General features: G+C 34.8%; 2 protein-coding genes across 3 annotated transcripts; one reads left to right on the top strand and one right to left on the bottom strand.

Annotated features, from left to right (window-relative positions):
• The first annotated feature begins 778 nt into the window (after positions 1–778).
• On the top strand, positions 779–2,956 carry LOC131008700 (protein PIN-LIKES 2-like). The gene has a single exon (XM_057935711.1). The coding sequence runs from the start codon at positions 1,566–1,568 to the stop codon at positions 2,886–2,888; it is 1,323 nt and encodes a 440-aa protein (XP_057791694.1). The 5' UTR covers positions 779–1,565; the 3' UTR covers positions 2,889–2,956.
• Positions 2,957–8,786: 5,830 nt separating this feature from the next.
• Positions 8,787–17,580, bottom strand: LOC131008692 (O-fucosyltransferase 38). Of its 2 annotated transcripts, XM_057935700.1 has the most exons (11): positions 17,158–17,580; positions 15,580–15,658; positions 15,243–15,310; positions 14,565–14,653; positions 13,606–13,783; positions 13,181–13,309; positions 12,747–12,883; positions 11,741–11,954; positions 11,452–11,636; positions 9,758–9,850; positions 8,787–9,204 (listed from the first exon to the last, which is right to left on the bottom strand). In XM_057935700.1, exons 1-11 carry the CDS (start codon positions 17,347–17,349, stop codon positions 9,087–9,089), a joined length of 1,482 nt encoding a protein of 493 aa, XP_057791683.1. In that variant the 5' UTR covers positions 17,350–17,580; the 3' UTR covers positions 8,787–9,086. The 2 variants fall into 2 exon arrangements, with proteins under 2 accessions (XP_057791683.1, XP_057791684.1); XM_057935701.1 differs by lacking the exon at positions 8,787–9,204 and having other exon boundaries at positions 9,755–9,861; positions 17,158–17,552.
• Between the last annotated feature and the right edge of the window lie 880 nt (positions 17,581–18,460).

Genomic DNA, 18,460 nt, shown 5'->3' with positions numbered 1-18,460 from the left:
AAACTTTGGAGTTTCGTCTCCATATTGAATCCACCAATTTGTTGTCAGGGACTTAGAAATTGTCGGTTCCATGTGATTTATCTGATTTCATATTCATAGATGGAGTTCCGAATCAATTTATTATTAATTGGTACTCTTTTTTTTTCCGAGACATTTTCTATTAAAGGTTTTGATCCCCTATAAATTTGGCATGAAATTTCATGGGGATTTTAGAATTGTTTTGGTTTGCTTGTACACTCTAGACTCATTTTTCATTTCCTTCGTTTATTTATATAATATCAATTTTAGACTTCCCGAGATTATGTTATCCATTATTTATGAGTAATTGATATAATAAGATATTTTTTTAAAAACGGGATGATTGACAATAAATTATAACTCTATCAATCAACTCTCTAAAAGGTGGTTTCATTACGGATGGATTTGAATTGTCACTTTTTAGCTTAGGATAACCATCATTTTTGTATGAGGTAAAGAAATCGTCATTTTTTTCCAGTATAATTGTCTATTTTCTTTAGAATAATTGCCACGTTTTATCCATATGTACTGTAAATCTATCTATACATGATTTTTTGTCATATATTAGTCAGACATTGAAAATTATTTTAATTAAGATACGAATTTTCACCCACTACATATATACTCGTGATTCATGAAATACTATAATTAAATGGTCAATATATCACAAAAGTAAAAGTATAATAAAAAATAAATAATCAAAGAAAATGAGACATGTCGAGACTCGAGAGTGACAAGTGAACCACGTACGTTGATTTAGCTAAAATCCATTTTGACTTCGTATTATTACGACAAATTAAGACAAGATTATTAAAGAAATTCGAAGATGCCATTTCCAGAAAGATCTCGCTATAACTGCATTTATACATGATGACGTGCGCCAACCACTTCCTTCACTTCCTCTCAGTTACGTCTTCTCTATCTCTCTCTCGCGCTTTCTCTCTCATTACAGGATTTACTTGACCCATATATCTCTCTCCTCTTCAATTTGTTGAAGGCATTCCGTTTCTCTCTCTCTCTCTCACACACACACATCAATTTCTTAATCATTATAATTATTAATTCCACGTGCCCCCTGTTTTGAACAATCAATGAAATTTAAAAAAATAAAATTGTACTAACAAAATATAACGTGACACTTGAGATCGATTTCAGCGGACGAAGATGTCGCGTAGAGACATAAATTTTTTTCTTTGAAATCGTAGAGACACAATTATTAAAATGTTAGAAGATTAGTTGTATATCAATTTGGAATTTTATGAATGTTGGATACTTTTAATAGAAAGTTTGAAAGGTCACGTATTTTCTAATCATTTGAAAGATTGAATAGTAGAATAGTGAGTATATTTTGTCTTCCAATACTGAATTTGTAGGTTTGGCTCTTCATTTTAGGTGCAGCTAGATTTTAGTCCAGGCTCAACTGATATATGATTGCTCCAAATGTCGAAAATCCACATTTTCAAAAGACGTGCATAATTTGGAAAACATAAGTGTTAATGTTTTGGGATTTGATATAGCAGCTGAGGGATTTTGGTTTGAGAATATCAATGGAGTCAGTTGGTGGTGAAGCAAGTTGGGTTGGAAACGCAATTCACTCGGTGATTCCGCTGTTGAAGCTCATCACTCTCACCGTGATCGGATCAGTCCTCGCCCACCCCAAAACGCAGCTCATTCCAAAAGCTGCTTTCAAGCTTCTAAGCAGGCTCGTTTTCATGCTCTTCTTGCCATGTATGATCTTCATCAATCTCGGCGAGACCATAACCGTCGACAATTTCATCCGCTGGTGGTTCATACCGCTCAATGTCATCATCAGCACCGCCGCCGGCTGCGTTTTGGGCCTCCTGGTGGCCGGAATCTGCCGTCCTCCGCCGGAGTTCTTCAGGCTCACCGTCATCATGACGGCGTTCGGCAACACCGGCAACCTCCCCCTCGCCATCGTGGCCTCCGTGTGCCACGACGACGGCTCCCCCTTCGGCCCCGAGTGTGAAAACAAAGGCACGGCCTACGTCAGCTTCGCGCAGTGGGTGGCCGTGCTCCTTGTCTACACACTTGTGTACCACATGATGGAGCCCACGGCCTCCGACTTCCACGAGGGCGTGGAGATCGGGGGCGAGATTGAGGAGCATTTGCCGACCAACATTCTCTCTAGACCGCTCCTCGTGGAGGCGGAGTGGCCCGGGTTGGAGGACAGAGCGACGGAGCACTGCAAAACGCCTCTGATCGCGAGAGTTTTCGCGGCGGAGCACGACGATGACTTGGAGGAGGAAGCGAGTTGCAGCAGCCCTAAATCAGTGAAATGTTTTGCGGAGCCAGGAATAGTGACGAAAATCCGAACCGTCGCTGAAAGAACTCCATTCCGTCACATTCTTCAGCCCCCAATATTTGCGACGGTTTTGGCTCTCGTCGCCGGTATGGTGCCGTCGCTAAAACCGGTTGTGTTTGGCTACGACGCCCCGCTGGCGTTCATCACCGACAGCCTAGCCATGATGTCGGAGGCGATGGTTCCGTCGGTGATGCTCGTCCTCGGTGGAATGCTGGCGGAGGGGCCTAACGAGTCAAGGCTCGGGACTCGGACGACGGTCGGGATCGTCGTCGCGAGGCTATTGGTTCTCCCGTTAGTCGGGATCGGGGTGGTTAGTTTGGGTGATAGATTGGGGATTTTTGTGGTGGGGGATGAGATGTATAAGTTGGTGGTGCTGCTGCAGTACACGACGCCGAGTGCCATTTTGTTGGGGGCGGTGGGGAGCTTGAGGGGATATGCCGCCAAGGAGGCGGCGGCGCTGCTATTTTGGCAGCATATATTTGCTGTCTTTTCTCTTACCATATATCTTGTCGTCTATTCCAAACTGTTGTTTGCTTACTATGATTGAGCTTTGTTTGTTGCTTCTTCCCTTCTTTTTTTCCCTTGAAATCAGAGTTGATTGAATTTTGTTAGTTAGCAGCCGACTACAAATTCATCAGTGGAAATTTAAGGAAATGCTCGTTTTGACGTAGGAAAAGGAGTTTTATATACAACTTTTTAAAAGATAATTAAAAAGAAGAAGAAGTTTTGTAAGACTATTAAAATTAGAACATATATATATAGTTCTCTGAAAGAAACATACAAATTAGAATATGTTGGAGAGCGCGATTAAGTGAATGGTGTTGGAAGAAAATTACTCAATTCGTCCTTCATATTTACGTATATTTTTTATTTTCGGTACCTTTTTCAAATTTATACATTCTCTATTTTTGGATATTATCTCACATATAATTCTTATAATTTTATCTTTATAACTTACACTATTTACCTACAATTTACTTAATAATATTCGCAATGTAGGATCATTTCTTCACTATCAATACTCTAGACATTTTTTTATTAAAACCCGTGATGTGGTCATCAACTACCTCTATTTTCAACTATTTCACATTCTTTCTACTATAGTACTATTTCATATTTAATTATTAGCCCGAAATCCAAATATTTAGAGTCGGAGTTGAAAATTTCTAATTCGAAATTTTGTTAACTCGATTAGACTGCACTTGAATTAAACAAAAATTCGATAGAACTGACTCGAAATTCGATGAATTGGCCCGATTAATATCCCTAATTATAACAAGTGACATTTTTCGATATATTTTAAGAGATCATTATACAATTTCTTGTCGAAACAAATAGCTAAATAAATCATAACAATTAAGAGATTTGCCATTTGATGTACTTTCTCCACCCCATTCCAAATGGCTCAATTTTCATGATATAATGGTATGTCCCAATACAAATATTCCATTATTTTTTTGGCAAATAATTAAGAAATTAATTAACTAATTGGCTCACCACCTACTCTCTCTTTATACCTATTTTTACAAATTTCATTTTATTTCTTTTTTTTTTCATCAATTCATTTTATCTACTAATTACACATTTTTTTTTATCTAAAATGAATGAAGTAATAATTAAATTTATTGTCCAATCATGGTTTCTATCTTCTAGAAAGTTGGGGGATTGAGCTTTTGAAAGTAATCGGGGTTGGCGGCAGACTAATCCCACCCCTTGAAAGTGTCTAGGGTCAGATTTAGTAATATCAGCTTCTACATCTCAAACGTGGATTCTTTCCGAGTAATTAGTACAAATGTCACTCTCTAGATCTCAAATTATAAACAATGGATTCTTTGAGTAATTAGATTATCCAAATTTAGGAAATGATCAAAATATTGACTAAGAAATTATTATGTAATTTTTTTTCCAAATGTAAAATACACTGTAAATCTATTTTAATTATTTTTTTATAATTAGATCTAAATCTATTTATTTATCGATAGAACTAAGCTTTGATTATGCTTATTTGTATCTTTGATCGACAAGAAATTCACTTTTTCTATGTCGTTAAAACTCATTATTAGTTTCACGAGCAATGCAACCTAATTAATTGCCCACTATCTTCTTAACTATGACAAAAATTGGTGCGAGCTCTCCCTTATCGTGATCTGAAGATAATTATAATTTTTTTAATTTTAAATTAATTGCTTGTCGTGATCTGAAAGATAATTAGATTTTTTTTAATTTAAATTAATTAAATAATAAATAATTTATGATGCTTAGAATTGACTTATGTGTGCGCTCACGTGCACATAATTAAGCAACTCTTTACCTATTACTAATACGCCATTTCATATGATGCATGGCGAGTATTGAAATTAAAAGATTATTTAAATAAATAAATATAGATATTAAATAGAATCAAATTAAATAAACAATTGCAAATATGTCTTATAAAAGAAAATTAATTATCCACATTAATTATTCAAAAATGTAAAATTTTCAATTTTATATAAAATGTAATAATTATAGGTATTAAGCAATAGAAAATTATTTAATAATAAAAATTAGCATTACACATTATTGGTATAGAGTATTACGCATCATAATAAATAAATAAATATTTCATACATAAACATAAATAAAAAGTCATATTTGTTCTATTCAAAATTAATCAATTTTGGGCTCTTAAAAGTCCAAACTGTATTATTATTAAAAATCATATTTAATTAGTCCAAAATTATTTTAAAAAATTAGGAAAATACGAATAATACAAACAAAAAATATAAAAATAAATATGTTTATATAAATAAATAATTCGTACACATAATTAAATGAATCTATATCTATATTGTATTTTAAATTCTAATTTTAAGATGTGTAACTAATTTTTATTTACAAATTCATACTAAAATTAATACTCCACAAATTTCCTTCTCCTTAATTGCATTAAAAACTACTATAACATAAATGTATTTAAATTTAAAATAACTATAACTAAATAATCATGTAAACTTTTTCAAAAAAAAAAAAATACTCCCTTCATCCACAAAATTATGACCTAAGGGAGGATGACACCGATTTTAAGAAAACTTGTGTTATTTATTCAGTGAGTGAAAATAGGGGTCATAAATTAAGAAAAGTGAAAAAAAATTAATTAAATTATTGGGTGAAGTAAGGGGCCCACAAATTGATCAAATCATTACTAAAAATAGGTTATGACATATATTTTCATCGACGGACGAAAATGACAAATTGAGTCATATTTTCGTGGACGGAGGGAGTAGCATTTACTTATTTTTTCACCAACAAATGAAAACAAAATAGAAAAAAAAATTATGATGTTCAACATTAGAGATAAATGTAAGCGGACAAAAATTAATTTTGATACTTTAAACAATCATAACTTATTTATTTCAAACTTATTTTTTATAATTTTTACATCGAATTAAAGATCTTTCGTAATCTTTAATTTAATATGAATCCAAGTTAACGATTTTTCTTAAAAAAATACCAAAAAAAGAAGAAAAAATTGAGGAGAGAGAAAATTTGGATGTAAAAAGATAATTAAAATATAGCTTAGGTACGTAACTAAAATGTAGTCCTAAAAAAAATTATTAAGATAAGGGTTAATTGTAGTTTATGGTCCGAACTTTAAAAAATATAAAAAAATAGCCTAAACTTTGAAATCATTTGCAAAAATGGTCTGAACTTTGAAAAATACAAAAAAATAGCCTGAACTTTGGAGTCATTTGTAAAAATGACATTAACTTTAAAAAATACAAATAGATGACATGAACTTTGAAGTCATTTGTAAAAACTGCACGAACTTTATTAATACAAAAAATGACTCAATTTTTATCAAATGTGGTAAAGCATAAATGAACGGTGATCATTTGTTTTGTGAATTATCAGTGAATCGTGGATTTTACCTAGAGATTGATCGGAAAAATGAGAGAAGATTGTGGAATTGCTGAGTGCACGAGAAAAAGTTGCTGTAGTATTGAGAGTAAAGATAGCGTAAAATTACAAGATACATGCTAAGGGCTATTTATAGATTACACGTTGAGGGTAGAATAGTAAATTTAGTGCTTGAAACATGCGCCTCGCGTGGTCGAGGTCATGATAGTAAATTTGCCCTTAGGCGGGAGATTTTCCCGCTCCTCTTATGATTTCCCGGACGAAGGTCATTTTTCTGGCGAGAACGGCTTCTCTGGTGAAGACCGTTCATCTGGTAAGGCCCATTTCTCTGACTTTTCTACGAGAGTCTATTTCTTTGATGAATCCCGATCCTTTGACAAGCCCGTTCATCTGGCTAAGACCACTTCTCTGCTCTGCACGTATTACTCCTCATCAAAATGTATAAATTAAAAATGGCATGTGCTTAACTAGGGGTGAGCAGAAACCGATCTGACACTAAAAATCGAACCGAACCGAACTGGATTGGTGCGGTTCGGTCCCAATTCTATTGGTTCGGTTTTCGGTTTGATTTTAAAAAGTAAAAACCGAAAATTTTCGGTTTGGTTTCGGTTTCCATTTTTGGTTCGGTTTTAAACTGAACCGAACCGATACATATTAATATTTTATTATATATAATTATTTTTCTAATTTTTTAACCTAAAACTAAAACCCTAATTCACAATTATAATATATAATTATTTATCATGTTCATGTTGTGGGGATTTGACATTTGAAATTTGTGTATTTTACATTATTTTACAAATTTTAATTGGTATTTTCGAAAAAAAATAAAATAAAAAAAATTGCATCGTTCGGTTCGGTGAACCAAACCAAAACCGACGGTTTTATCGGTTCGGTTCCGAACCCCCAATTGGTGCGGTTCGTTTTCAATTTTAACCATCGGTTCGATTTTCGGTTTTGAGTTTTTGGTTCAGTTTTGCACCGAACCGATGCTCACCCCTAAGCTTAACACTTTCGGAATCGAATTATGACAACGTGGAAAGTCCGATATTAACGTGAAAATTATAAATTCACTTGGAATATTTATAATAAATTATGATAATTAATTCTCTTATCATAAGAATTTTAATTTCGTACAAATAATTTTTCTCTCGTAAAATATTAATGACAACACGAATTTTTAAAACTCCGAGTACATAAAATTCATATTACGCACAGACAGGGAATTTTCACATACTTTTCAGGTCATTTTAGATTTTGTATTTATGAAGGATTGAGCCATTTTAGATTTTTTAAAATTCAGGTCATTTTTACAAATCTTCATAATTCAAATTATTTTTTGTATTTTTTTTAAGTTCAGACGATTTTTACAAATTTTCAAATTTCAAATTATTGTCGTGTATTTTTTTTTTTTTTTAATTTCTGTTATTTTTACAAGTGACTTTAAAGTTTGGCTATTTTTACAAATGACTTCAAAGTTCATGCCATTTTTTGTATTTTTTAAAGTTCATGTCATTTTTACAAATGACTTTAAAGTTCAGGCCATTTTTACAAATGACTACAAAGTTCATGCCATTTTTCTGTATTTTTAAAGTTCGGGTCATTTTTACAAATGAATTCAAAGTTCAAGCTATTTTTTAAAGTTCGGGCCATATTTACAAATGGCTTAAAGTTCGGGCCATAAACTACAATTAACCGTTAGGATAATTGTGGCAGAAATGATTATTTGTTAGAGCAAGAAAGCATATTAGAAAGCAAGATTGTAGGCACTAGTTTGGGTAGCTATCATCTAGAATTGATAATGGAGTGTTTAGGGTGAATAGAAGAAGGTGCGGCTCTCATTCCACACTTGATGGGGAGCGAGCACATCACTCCATTTGCATCTGCCCCTGCGGCATATCCGAGCTCAACTGCCCCAGCTCCTGGCAGCTCCGCCCCACTCTCCCTCGCCCAACTCATATCGGCATTTTCTCATCCATCGCACTTGTCGCCCTTGTAGGCACACGCGCACCAACAGGAGGATCACACCTCTCACCTTGCCCGCCATTGCTATATACTTGTTGTGTGGATCAAGTGGGACCGGTATTCATTTCCACGTATCTAATTAAATTCATGCAAATTCGTTGCAGAATATGGGAGATCAACTGAAAGCTACAACTCCAACAAAATTTGCTGCTTTTAGGATTAAAGGCTTTTCGTATGTTTGTCTCAAAATATTCTGTACTATTAATAATGCGCAAACTTTTGTAACTTGTGTATTCTTATTTAACATGCGTTATATATAACACGACTTGTCTAGTTATATTCGCACTTGTTACTCTTGTTTGATTATTGAGCTTCGGAAACAGGTCGTCTTTGATTCTATCGTAGCAAATATTACTCACAACAGATGAGGATGTCTCTCGTCTGCACACTAATATATTCCAATAAAATATTTGTAAGTATAGGATTTAAGTATGTGAGTAGTCCACAACGTGCGGATGGAAAATTTGTGACAACAGACAAATGCTTAAACATGTCCATTCCCAAGCGAAAGAAGCAATGGTGGATGCAAACGAAGGTAATTAAAATCAATTGGATCCAAGCTCCGGAACTATACTTGTGACCTACAGTGTTTATTTTTTAGTACAACTACAAATTAAAATAATTTAAAGAAACTTTCAAAATTATTTCCAAATTAGGAAACAAACTCTCTGTCCTACATAACATCAACAACGGTATGGCTGCTACAACTGATCCATGGAAAGCACATTGGAAGTCCAATGAAGGAAGAGGCTGTGTGCCAATTCAATCCCAATTTCTTGTCGAAAACACTGCACTTTTTTGCAATTTGCTTCACTTCACCTTATGATTTGCATATGCATTCTGGATATGGGTTTTGGTAAAAGGATTCCTCCAGGCGCGATCGTAGCCTTCCCTTGATTCCAGGAGGACCACTTCCTCTCCTCCGAGGTCCACCGAACCTGCAATCAGCAAATGCAAAAACCACACCTTTCAATCTCCAGTCCGATACTCCAATGCATATCACAGACAATCATACTTACAACTTCTGTATCTCCCACAACAAAATAGGTTTAACTAAATCAGCTATATAAACTGTTGATGACAATCCTAGGAAATGTGATTACCAGAGGATAAATTGATGTGTGGAATGAGTGACACAATCCCATTCCTGTCGAAGACACCATTTTGGTAAAGGAGTTCACTAAGTATTTTAATTTTTAGTCAATGTTAAGATTGTTTAAAACAAAGTGAACTCATGGCACACAAGCAGTTTAGTAAGTAACAGAATTAGCAAGGCTGGAATCAAGAGGAATGAATTTGACAGATTGATATTAGTATGATCGCTATTTAACAAAACTATTACTCTGTAGACTCAACTGCTAGATTCAACAACATAATGACTACCATATGTAGGATAAGAGCATAACTGTAGTTAACATTAGCAGGAAAAACAATGCATACATATAAAGATACCAATTTGAAGGAAAACTGATATAAAGCATGATAAAATACCGTTTTCTATGCAATTGCATCACAGGGAGGGATAGAGATGACTCTTCAAGCTGTCCAGCCTCCATTTTATCAAACAATTGAACTAGGCTTTTCCTGCACATTACCTTTGTAAATGAAGGTTGCATTACAAATTCCACACTTCTGGCTAGATGCATTGATATTGTTGTTACGACTTTATTTCAACATAAGAATTGGATGGTAAACATTTACAAATAACATTTTCACTAATGATATCTCTGCAGTCTATATCTTTCTAATAGTTCTGATGAGATTAGCATAAGCACCCAACTGCCCACTTGAAAATGAAGTGGTACTCTTTCAACTACATCTATGTGATTACATGTATATAATTTCAGGTAACTAACATATTACAATTGTACAAAGACAATGGTAACTCCAACCTTTAATTATGAAACCCAAATCAGTAAATGGCAATACTAAAAAATGTAGGAAGAGAAAGCATACTTTTAAATAGGGTAAATTGCCTATAGGGAGCAATTGGTTTGGTGGATGGGATAGATAAGATTGATAGGATAGAATAAGCTTGGATTACTTAGTTTTGTGTTTGGATTGATTGATTGTGGTGTTGGATAAATTGAAGGACTATGATTGATTGGTTTAGTGTATAATACCAAGATTGCTCTTTTGATCCATTTTCCGTTTTGATAATCATGCAAAAAATTAAGGACATACAAAACCAATAATAACTTTAGTGAGGGTAATTTTGAAATTTTGCAATATGGATTGGAGGATGATTAAATAATCATCTCAACTTTGGAGTGAAAAATAATCATAAATTGGATGATTAGAGTGCGGGTTGAGTTATCCATCACGGGCTGAATCGTGCAAACCAAATACTTAATTGAATTAGATTATTTTATCAATCATGCCTTATCACTCAAACCACACGCCTCCTAAGTATATACCCAAATTTCGGTTTAATGCCAACACTGTTTTCTTGGTCAAAAAATACATGGAACTTTTAATTTTTTTGAATTAGGCCCAAATTAGAATTCCGACCACAATTAATCCTATGTGGAAACCGTAAATTAATTACGTGATAATTCATAAGTCAGAACTTCCTTTGAATCTGCATGCCAGGAATGATCTGTTTGCTAGAACAGACTTCTTCGCCATTTGTTCGCCACATAATTGATCAAACATATCAACTCTGACATGTAGATTCAAAGGGAATTCTGACTTCTGAACTGCCATGTAATTACTTTCCAGCTTCTACAGAGGATTAATTGCGGCGGGAATTCTAATTTGAGTCCCAAAAAATTAAAAGTTCATGTATTTTTTGATCAAGAAAATAGTGTTGGTTAAAAACTAGAATTCAAGTATACTTTGTGTATTTATAGGCAATAAACCCCTTTTAAGTTTTAAATATAAGTTAGTAAACAACTCCCCTGGTTAGACTATTGAGGGATGAATGAAAGACAGGACTATTGAAGTCTCAAAATCTATTTGCATGCTAAGCAGGGTAATGTCTCAAGTAGCGTATTTACCTGGTTGATAGTTATTAAATGTAAATGCCCAACATATATGTTTCATCAGAAAGGGGAACATGTATGAACTGGAATTGTTACTGTTTCCTGGTTGTTAGCTACCTAACATGATAGCGTCTTTAAATGCAGGACAACTATCTGAACCATCAAGTAATTAAAAAACTGAGAATTAGCAGCCTACAATACCTGTCCGGAGTGATTGTTTTTCGATGTCCCAAGAATCGGCGATGACCTTCAACAGCTCTTGCCATGTTACCCGAGTAAGAAGGAATGAAAATGTCACTTTCTACGGAGACTATGTAATCTAGGGCTGCAGTTTGTGATGCATGATTGGAGAAACCATTCAATTCTTCTTTGGTTGCAAGCATTTCCTGTACAAATGGAAAAGCTTAGCCTGGCTGCCAGAAATAGCTTATTTTGCTTATTGTTATATGTTTTGAGTGACAAAACAATTCAAAATACGAACTCAACTAACTTTGGAAACTATGTTAGGAAATCGGGAAGTGAGCTCCGAAAGATGTGTGTCACCACCATAAATTTCTCCAGCAGCAATATATATTAAGGTAGATGGTGGATATCCAAGAGCTTTAAGAAATATCCCGACCTCCTTCGGAGTTAAAGGGCAGAAACCAGCATCTCTCTGTTCTGTGGGGTTAATGTTCTTCACTTTCCAATGACTTGTTTTCTCTCTAGAGAAGGCAATTTAACAAACGAAATCCACACATCAGCAGAGGAAAAAAAAAGACTTGCGGGTGAAGATATGCTTAAACAGATAATTCCGGTGCTCTTAATACAGACTATCTTGCACCTGGACCACATCAATTTTCAGAAACACTGAAAAAGATTTAGTGAGCTCCTTAAACATGAACCACAACATTTACGGGAAAACACCTGCTTTTAACCCTGGAGGTTTTTATTGCCATGTTTAGCAAAAATGTACCATAAATAAACTAGGATCAAGTATCAGGGATCCATTAATCTAGAGTGGTCCAAAAGGGTAGTAGTCACCAGATTCAGCTCCTATGCATTAAGCGGTAGTACATTCACAATGCAGACAAGCCAATGAATAATGCGGCCAAGTTGACAAAGGGTTTTGACTCGATTTAAAAAATCACATGGTGGGTGGGTGGGTTGGGGGGAGGGGAGGACAGAGAGAGGACAGAAATCTTAATGCATATTCATTACTTTCAGACTTTCTATCCAGAAACAACTTATCATATTTGAAATTTCTAATTCTCTGCAGATTAAACCTACCAACTGATGGGGGCATTTATCAAATATTCAAATCTATTCTTTACATATAAAATAGTTGGTTTGAACCTTTCCAGTATAGCCAACATATGGTAAATTTAGAGTGTTTGGGAGCTGCAATGTGTCACTTCTTTATTTAAGAAACCCTATTTGCATCCTTTAGTAGAATGTTAACTCGCATTTCGACATGTATATAGTGTATAAGGCCTGGGAATTCAAAAAGCGTTCACCTCATCAATCTGAGCTCATCTGATTCTGCAACAGTAAGACCATAAGTACATCCAGTAAAAGACAGCATATCTTTCTCATATCTCAGATGAAGGGCAATGTATCTTTGAGCACGTGATCGCAGCCGCTCCACGAGCTTCTGTGGTGTCACCGTCATTTATGCTCAGACCCTAATATAAAGTGAATTCCCATACAAGACCTCTTAAATGCAACAGCAGAAACACAAAACCTCAAGAGTGACATGCATGTATTTCTCTAATATATTTACTGGTATCTAGCAGGGCATGAAGTTTGACAGTCTTGATCTGATTACTTACAGTGGAATCGAGTTAATATTTTCACTTAGAAGGATGAATACCTCATAATGATAATTGCATCCTCTATGTGCATATAAAAGGTCAGAATGAATTAAGAAAGCCAAGATTATGGTTTTTACCTTTCCTAGACTTTCAATAGATGGAGAAAAGCGGAGAGCATGATACAGAGCACGGCATCTCAATCTCTGAATGTCAAGGGGAAGATCATTGTTTGCAAGTCTAGAATCTGATTTTGCGACATGAATTACCTGTAGAAAAGAAGCAATAGGTCATGTTTCTGGTTATAGGTTTTGCACAGCAATTAAAGTTGCACCCACTAAATTTCTATGATAAACTCTCTGTTTATGGTTCAACTGCGTTGAGGCAAAAAGGGAAAGATAATAATTCATTTAGATAAGAGTTGAGGCATTAGCCAGCACCTTATATTAAAGATTACGTCCTATAGTTTTGACCTTGTACTTATGAAAACAGAGAGATTTTTGCTTGTAGCAAACTTTTGTAACACCCCTAAGAGACAAATGAAAAATAAATGTAAGTAGCTTGCCTGATATTCCTTCCATAATGCCGTCATTTCCTCGTAGTAGCTCAATCCAGCCCATGAGGTGAAGTGTTTCCTAGCTCGAGGTAGAGATTCTACTTCTTTAGGAAGCTCCTTTACAATCCTCACATCCTTCTCCAAGGATTTGATAAAATGGAGTTCGTCGAATATATTAGAGAATGTACTGTACGTTAAGAACATGAAAATTAAGCCAAAGGTACAATAATGCCCAGGAGCATAGTTCTCATGGAAATGTATGAAATTATGACTGTCTGTTCTAACTTTCACCAAAAAATTTACTTGCAAGTTCTTTCGCCATTACGTCAAACATAAGAATTAGAAATAAACACATTGGAACTCCTGTAGTGTTTCCAATAAATTGCATTAAGATTTTTCCTCCTAAAACTTCCCCAAGTTCATAACATGGCCTGCCACTCTCTAAATGTTTGGGATATGCAACAGTATATGGCAAGGAAAGTCATCAAGTTTGTGTTAAAGGGTATATTACAGTAAGTCAGTAACTACCCTTCAGCTGTTTACAAGAAAACTATATGTAAATTGCATGCTCCCCTATTTAACATCTGTTATTATATTTGTATTTTGCAAACTGGACTACTTAAGGTAAGAATACATAAATTACACCAACCTTAGACCAATTACAGTTTTGCACATGACTGTGAAAGTGCTACACCAATAACACAAAATTTAAACTTTTTGCAATTTTAGCCAAATCGAAACCAATGTGGCACCAACCTCCGCCTCCGGATGCCTTTTTTTTTTTTAACCAAAAGAGACAATCGTGTGAAAATTGCAAAAGTATAAGTTTATGTTATTGGTGATTTGGTGTCACATTTTTAATGTCATGTGCAAAACCAAACTTGGTCCGAAGTTCGTGCATTTTACAGCAATTAACCCTAAATTAAATAGGTAGTTTGTAATACTTCAAATGATGTAATGTAATTTACCTGCTATCCTGCCAGAATGAACTCTTGTCCAGTTGAGGAATCACTAATGTAGCATTCATAATGCGAGCCACAGCCACCATATCAGCAATCTACAAGCAAGACATTATTGACAAACAAATCTCAACAGCCAGCTTATGCATAATAGCAACATAGAAGTCCCTCAGAATTAACATTTTTTGTAAAATGAACGAGACACTTAAAATAACCAGTATATTCATCAATTTGTCTGACTTACTGCTACCAGCAATCCAGCATAGAAAATGACAGATGTCATGTAATAGGAATACAAGATTCTGTTGGCTTTTCTTGGTTGCACACAGAAGGGAGGAGAGGAGGAACATAATTATTTTCCATGTCTTTGTGAAAACAGAATGCATGCTTGGGATATAAAAAGTTAACCAAAACTAAGTACCCATCCACAACCATCTGATTATCAGTTTACAGTTCAATTAGTTTGTTCGTAAAATACAGATTGAAATTCCTAATATAAGGAACACGAGTATCAAATGCCAACAGCAGAAAACAAGAGCTATGAAAAATCCCAGCAGAAAACAAAACCTAGTAGGCTTCATGAGATATGACCACTATGCGAGACTGCAGGAGGGGCTCCAAGAATGGAGCTTCTTATAAAAGATAGGTATGCCAACCAAACAAAAGAGAGATCAAACAAATCCTCACCCCAATGCGCATTTGATTTAGTCCTCCGTTACTTTTTACAGTCATATAGTGATCCCAAACTGGAGTATCTGAGTATACAAAATACAGAACAATTTTTGTAAGAAACGGGAAAAGATGGGGGGGGAGGGGGGAGCAAAAGCAATGGACATGGCTGGGGGAAAAGCAACAAACTCACGTCACAGTAAAGGCAATAAACATGAATCATGTTCATTAGCCCAAGTAGCCATAGGAAACAGCAAATACAGAAAATCTTATGGGTATTTATAGAGCAAGAAAAGCAAATGATGATCATGGCTGTTACTTAAATTAAAATGTAAATTAGACAAGAGATAATTACCTCTATATTTACTTGTTGGCTCGACACACTGCTGCAAACCAAGACTAGAAGGAGTTTCCCAAAGTTTATCATCTAATAACTGCAGAATATGATCAAATATGTGGATCAACATGTGGTATAAAAGACCTCATCATGTGGTATCTGATGTTTTAATGCATTTAAATTTTTGTGAGACTAACATCTCAACGCAACAAGATCTTATTTCTAATTTCAGTAATGGGCTTACATATGCCGTGTTGTTATAGTATGACATTGCAGTATGCCGCTTTAGAGGAGGCTCACATGGATCAAACAAGCATGTAATTTCATATAAGAATCAAAAGTTCTATTAAGAATTCGATGAGTTCAGCATCATAATGGCATGACTAATCAGATTAAACTGATTAGTAGTTTCCCTAGCCTATTCCATATACCTTTACCATGCAGAAAACAAGTACTATAATTTTTTATTCAAATTCAATTTCTATTGCTTTGTAGTTTCCCTAGCCTATTCCATATACCATTACCATGCAGAAAACAAGTATAATTTTTTACTGAACTATTCATTTGTAATTCTTACTTTCTATAGTAACTAGTAACAATATACATTTTCAATTTAAATGGATTGTTTACTATGACACTATCACATTGAGTATTGTTTACTTTCACAACTAGTATGTATTGGTTGGTGGACAAATTTTCACCAGAAACTCTTTTGAAACCACCTTCATCCTTCATACAGAAACTGCCTAAATCTCCTTGGTGGTAAAAAACATTTTCTTTCACATATACTCTCAATATAATATTTGTACACCTCATTGGATTAGTAAATAGAAAACCTCCTAGTGCCATGGCTATTATCACACCGGAGAACACAGTTGCACCTGGTAACTGCAAGAGCCCCAAAATTCTGAATTTTGATATAGCTAATATAAGGAAAGCCATTTCCACTTACAGAAGCAAGAGTATGTTATCAATTAACTAGAAGCTGAACAAGATCACTTGATTTCAAAGAACTCTCATTTGACAATTATACATTTCAGTGTGTGTGTTTTTCAAGTTCCTCAAACAATGTTGGGATGTCTAGAAAATGAGTTTTGTAGTTTCATCATGTAAGTCAAAGTAACTAGATTCGGACAAAAAGTTGTTAGATTTTGAATCAATCTTTCATTTATCTTTTTGTCGTAGTTCACCAACATAGCAAACCTGTACGATCCCCTCTCTCTCACACACACACACAAAACCAACTTCCCCACTTTTTTCTAATGAGTCTTTTGCCAGGAAACTATAATCAATGGCAGATCAGTTTGTAAAATAAAGAAAGCAGTTTTATGAGAAAATGTAAATCACAAGTTTCAAACAATTATCAGGGAGAAGTAAAATCCAAAATCCAATGTACTTTGGCTTCAACTATAAATCTCATGACCTAGAGAATAACATCAGCACAGCATATACAACAGCATTTGCCAAATTCGTGCAGTCATTCATGACAAAGAGAGAAGATCCGAAGGAATCCATTCCTTCTAATTCGTACCGTTAACAAAACCAATTAAAAATCTACAAAAATAAACCTCAATAACGTCGAAAAGTATCGCAGACCTTGTTAATTTTGGGCTTCTCAACTCTAAGAAGCGGCATCTTATTTTCGTCTTCCAACACATCTTTGCTGTACAGCATGAAAGTGAAGATTGAGAGAGCAAAAATGAGGATCACGTACAAGGTTATTGAAAAGAAGGAAGATTTTCTGTTTCTGGATGATGAAAGGTGATGATGCCCTCGGTGATTAACCATTCTTTGCACTCATCGGTAGATCTCTGTTTCAAATTGCTCACAATGCAACGAATTCAATCATAACCCGCTTTCGAGAAATTCGGTGTTTTTTAATAAAATATGTGCGTTGAAGGTTCTATGTGAATGTGAGAAACATTTTTCACTTTTCACCCAGTTGAGTCCCTGGGTTGTTGAGTCAGGTATTCAGGTTCACTGTTTTAGGCTTTTAGCATAGTTTGCTCAAAATGTTTTCAGGAAAAACTGTAAATTATTACTCGTATTTTTTTATATAAAAAAAAAAGAGAGAGAAAGAGAGAGAGAGGTGTTACGATCGTATTATAAAATTGAACTTTTTTTAAATTACTAAAACTGTACATAATATTCTAATTTATTATTTTATGGAGTGGTTTTTTTTTTTTTTTTTTTGACTTGGGGGAGTTGGAGAGGGGGAGCAGTGGGGTTTGAACCCGAGACCTCACTGTTCACATACAGGAGGTCGCACCGCTTGGTGTCCCCTTGGGGACATAATCACCTAAAATACACAAATTTCCACTCAATTATGATTTTACACATAAATTAAAAATTCTATCTTCAAATTACATAATCTAATTTTTTACACTGTAGTAAAAAACATCTAATATTCGAATAAAGTACTTTCAAAACAGAAAATATTCGAATAAAGCTGAATTTTTTTATGAAATGTTTGGAAAGAATTCATTTGGGCCATAGGCCCATAAGCCACTGTTGCCCAATTTACAAGATTACACGTGAGTTATAATTTCATGCACAAGATTACAATCTTATTTGATTATATAATAATTTTTTCTTGTAATTCTAAAGAAAAAAAGTTAAATCTTATTGTTACTGCTATCGAGGTGTTTTTTTTATTTCGGGGAGCTGGGGAGGGAAAACAGTGAGGTTTGAACACGAGACCTCATTGTTTACAGACAGGAGGTCGTCCCCTTGAAAACACTGCAATCGAGGTGTTAAGGAGTGATGATAATTTTCTTCGAAAGTTCCCTCATGCGCTGATTTACGAGATATGGGAGTTTGTGAATATATTCCCCATCTATTGCTATGCTACAGCTTGTATGATATGGCTGTCGGCTTGGCTGGTGCAGTAGGTATCATC

Source organism: Salvia miltiorrhiza, chromosome 2, assembly GCF_028751815.1.
Source record: "Salvia miltiorrhiza cultivar Shanhuang (shh) chromosome 2, IMPLAD_Smil_shh, whole genome shotgun sequence".
NCBI classification, from domain to species: Eukaryota; Viridiplantae; Streptophyta; class Magnoliopsida; order Lamiales; family Lamiaceae; genus Salvia; species Salvia miltiorrhiza.
This window is presented reverse-complemented; position numbering and strand designations above follow the sequence as displayed.

Bases quoted from the DNA above. Each gene is read 5' to 3' on its own strand.
- LOC131008700 (XM_057935711.1), top strand. From the start codon at position 1,566: ATGGAGTCAGTTGGTGGTGAAGCAAGTTGGGTTGGAAACGCAATTCAC.
- LOC131008692 (XM_057935700.1), bottom strand. From the start codon at position 17,349: ATGGTTAATCACCGAGGGCATCATCACCTTTCATCATCCAGAAACAGA. The intron at 14,654-15,242 runs GTGAGGATTTGT...TCTTGCTTGTAG, and splicing joins TAAATCAAATGCGCATTGGG to ATTGCTGATATGGTGGCTGT. The intron at 13,310-13,605 runs GCAAGCTACTTA...TCTTTTCTACAG, and splicing joins CATTATGGAAGGAATATCAG to GTAATTCATGTCGCAAAATC.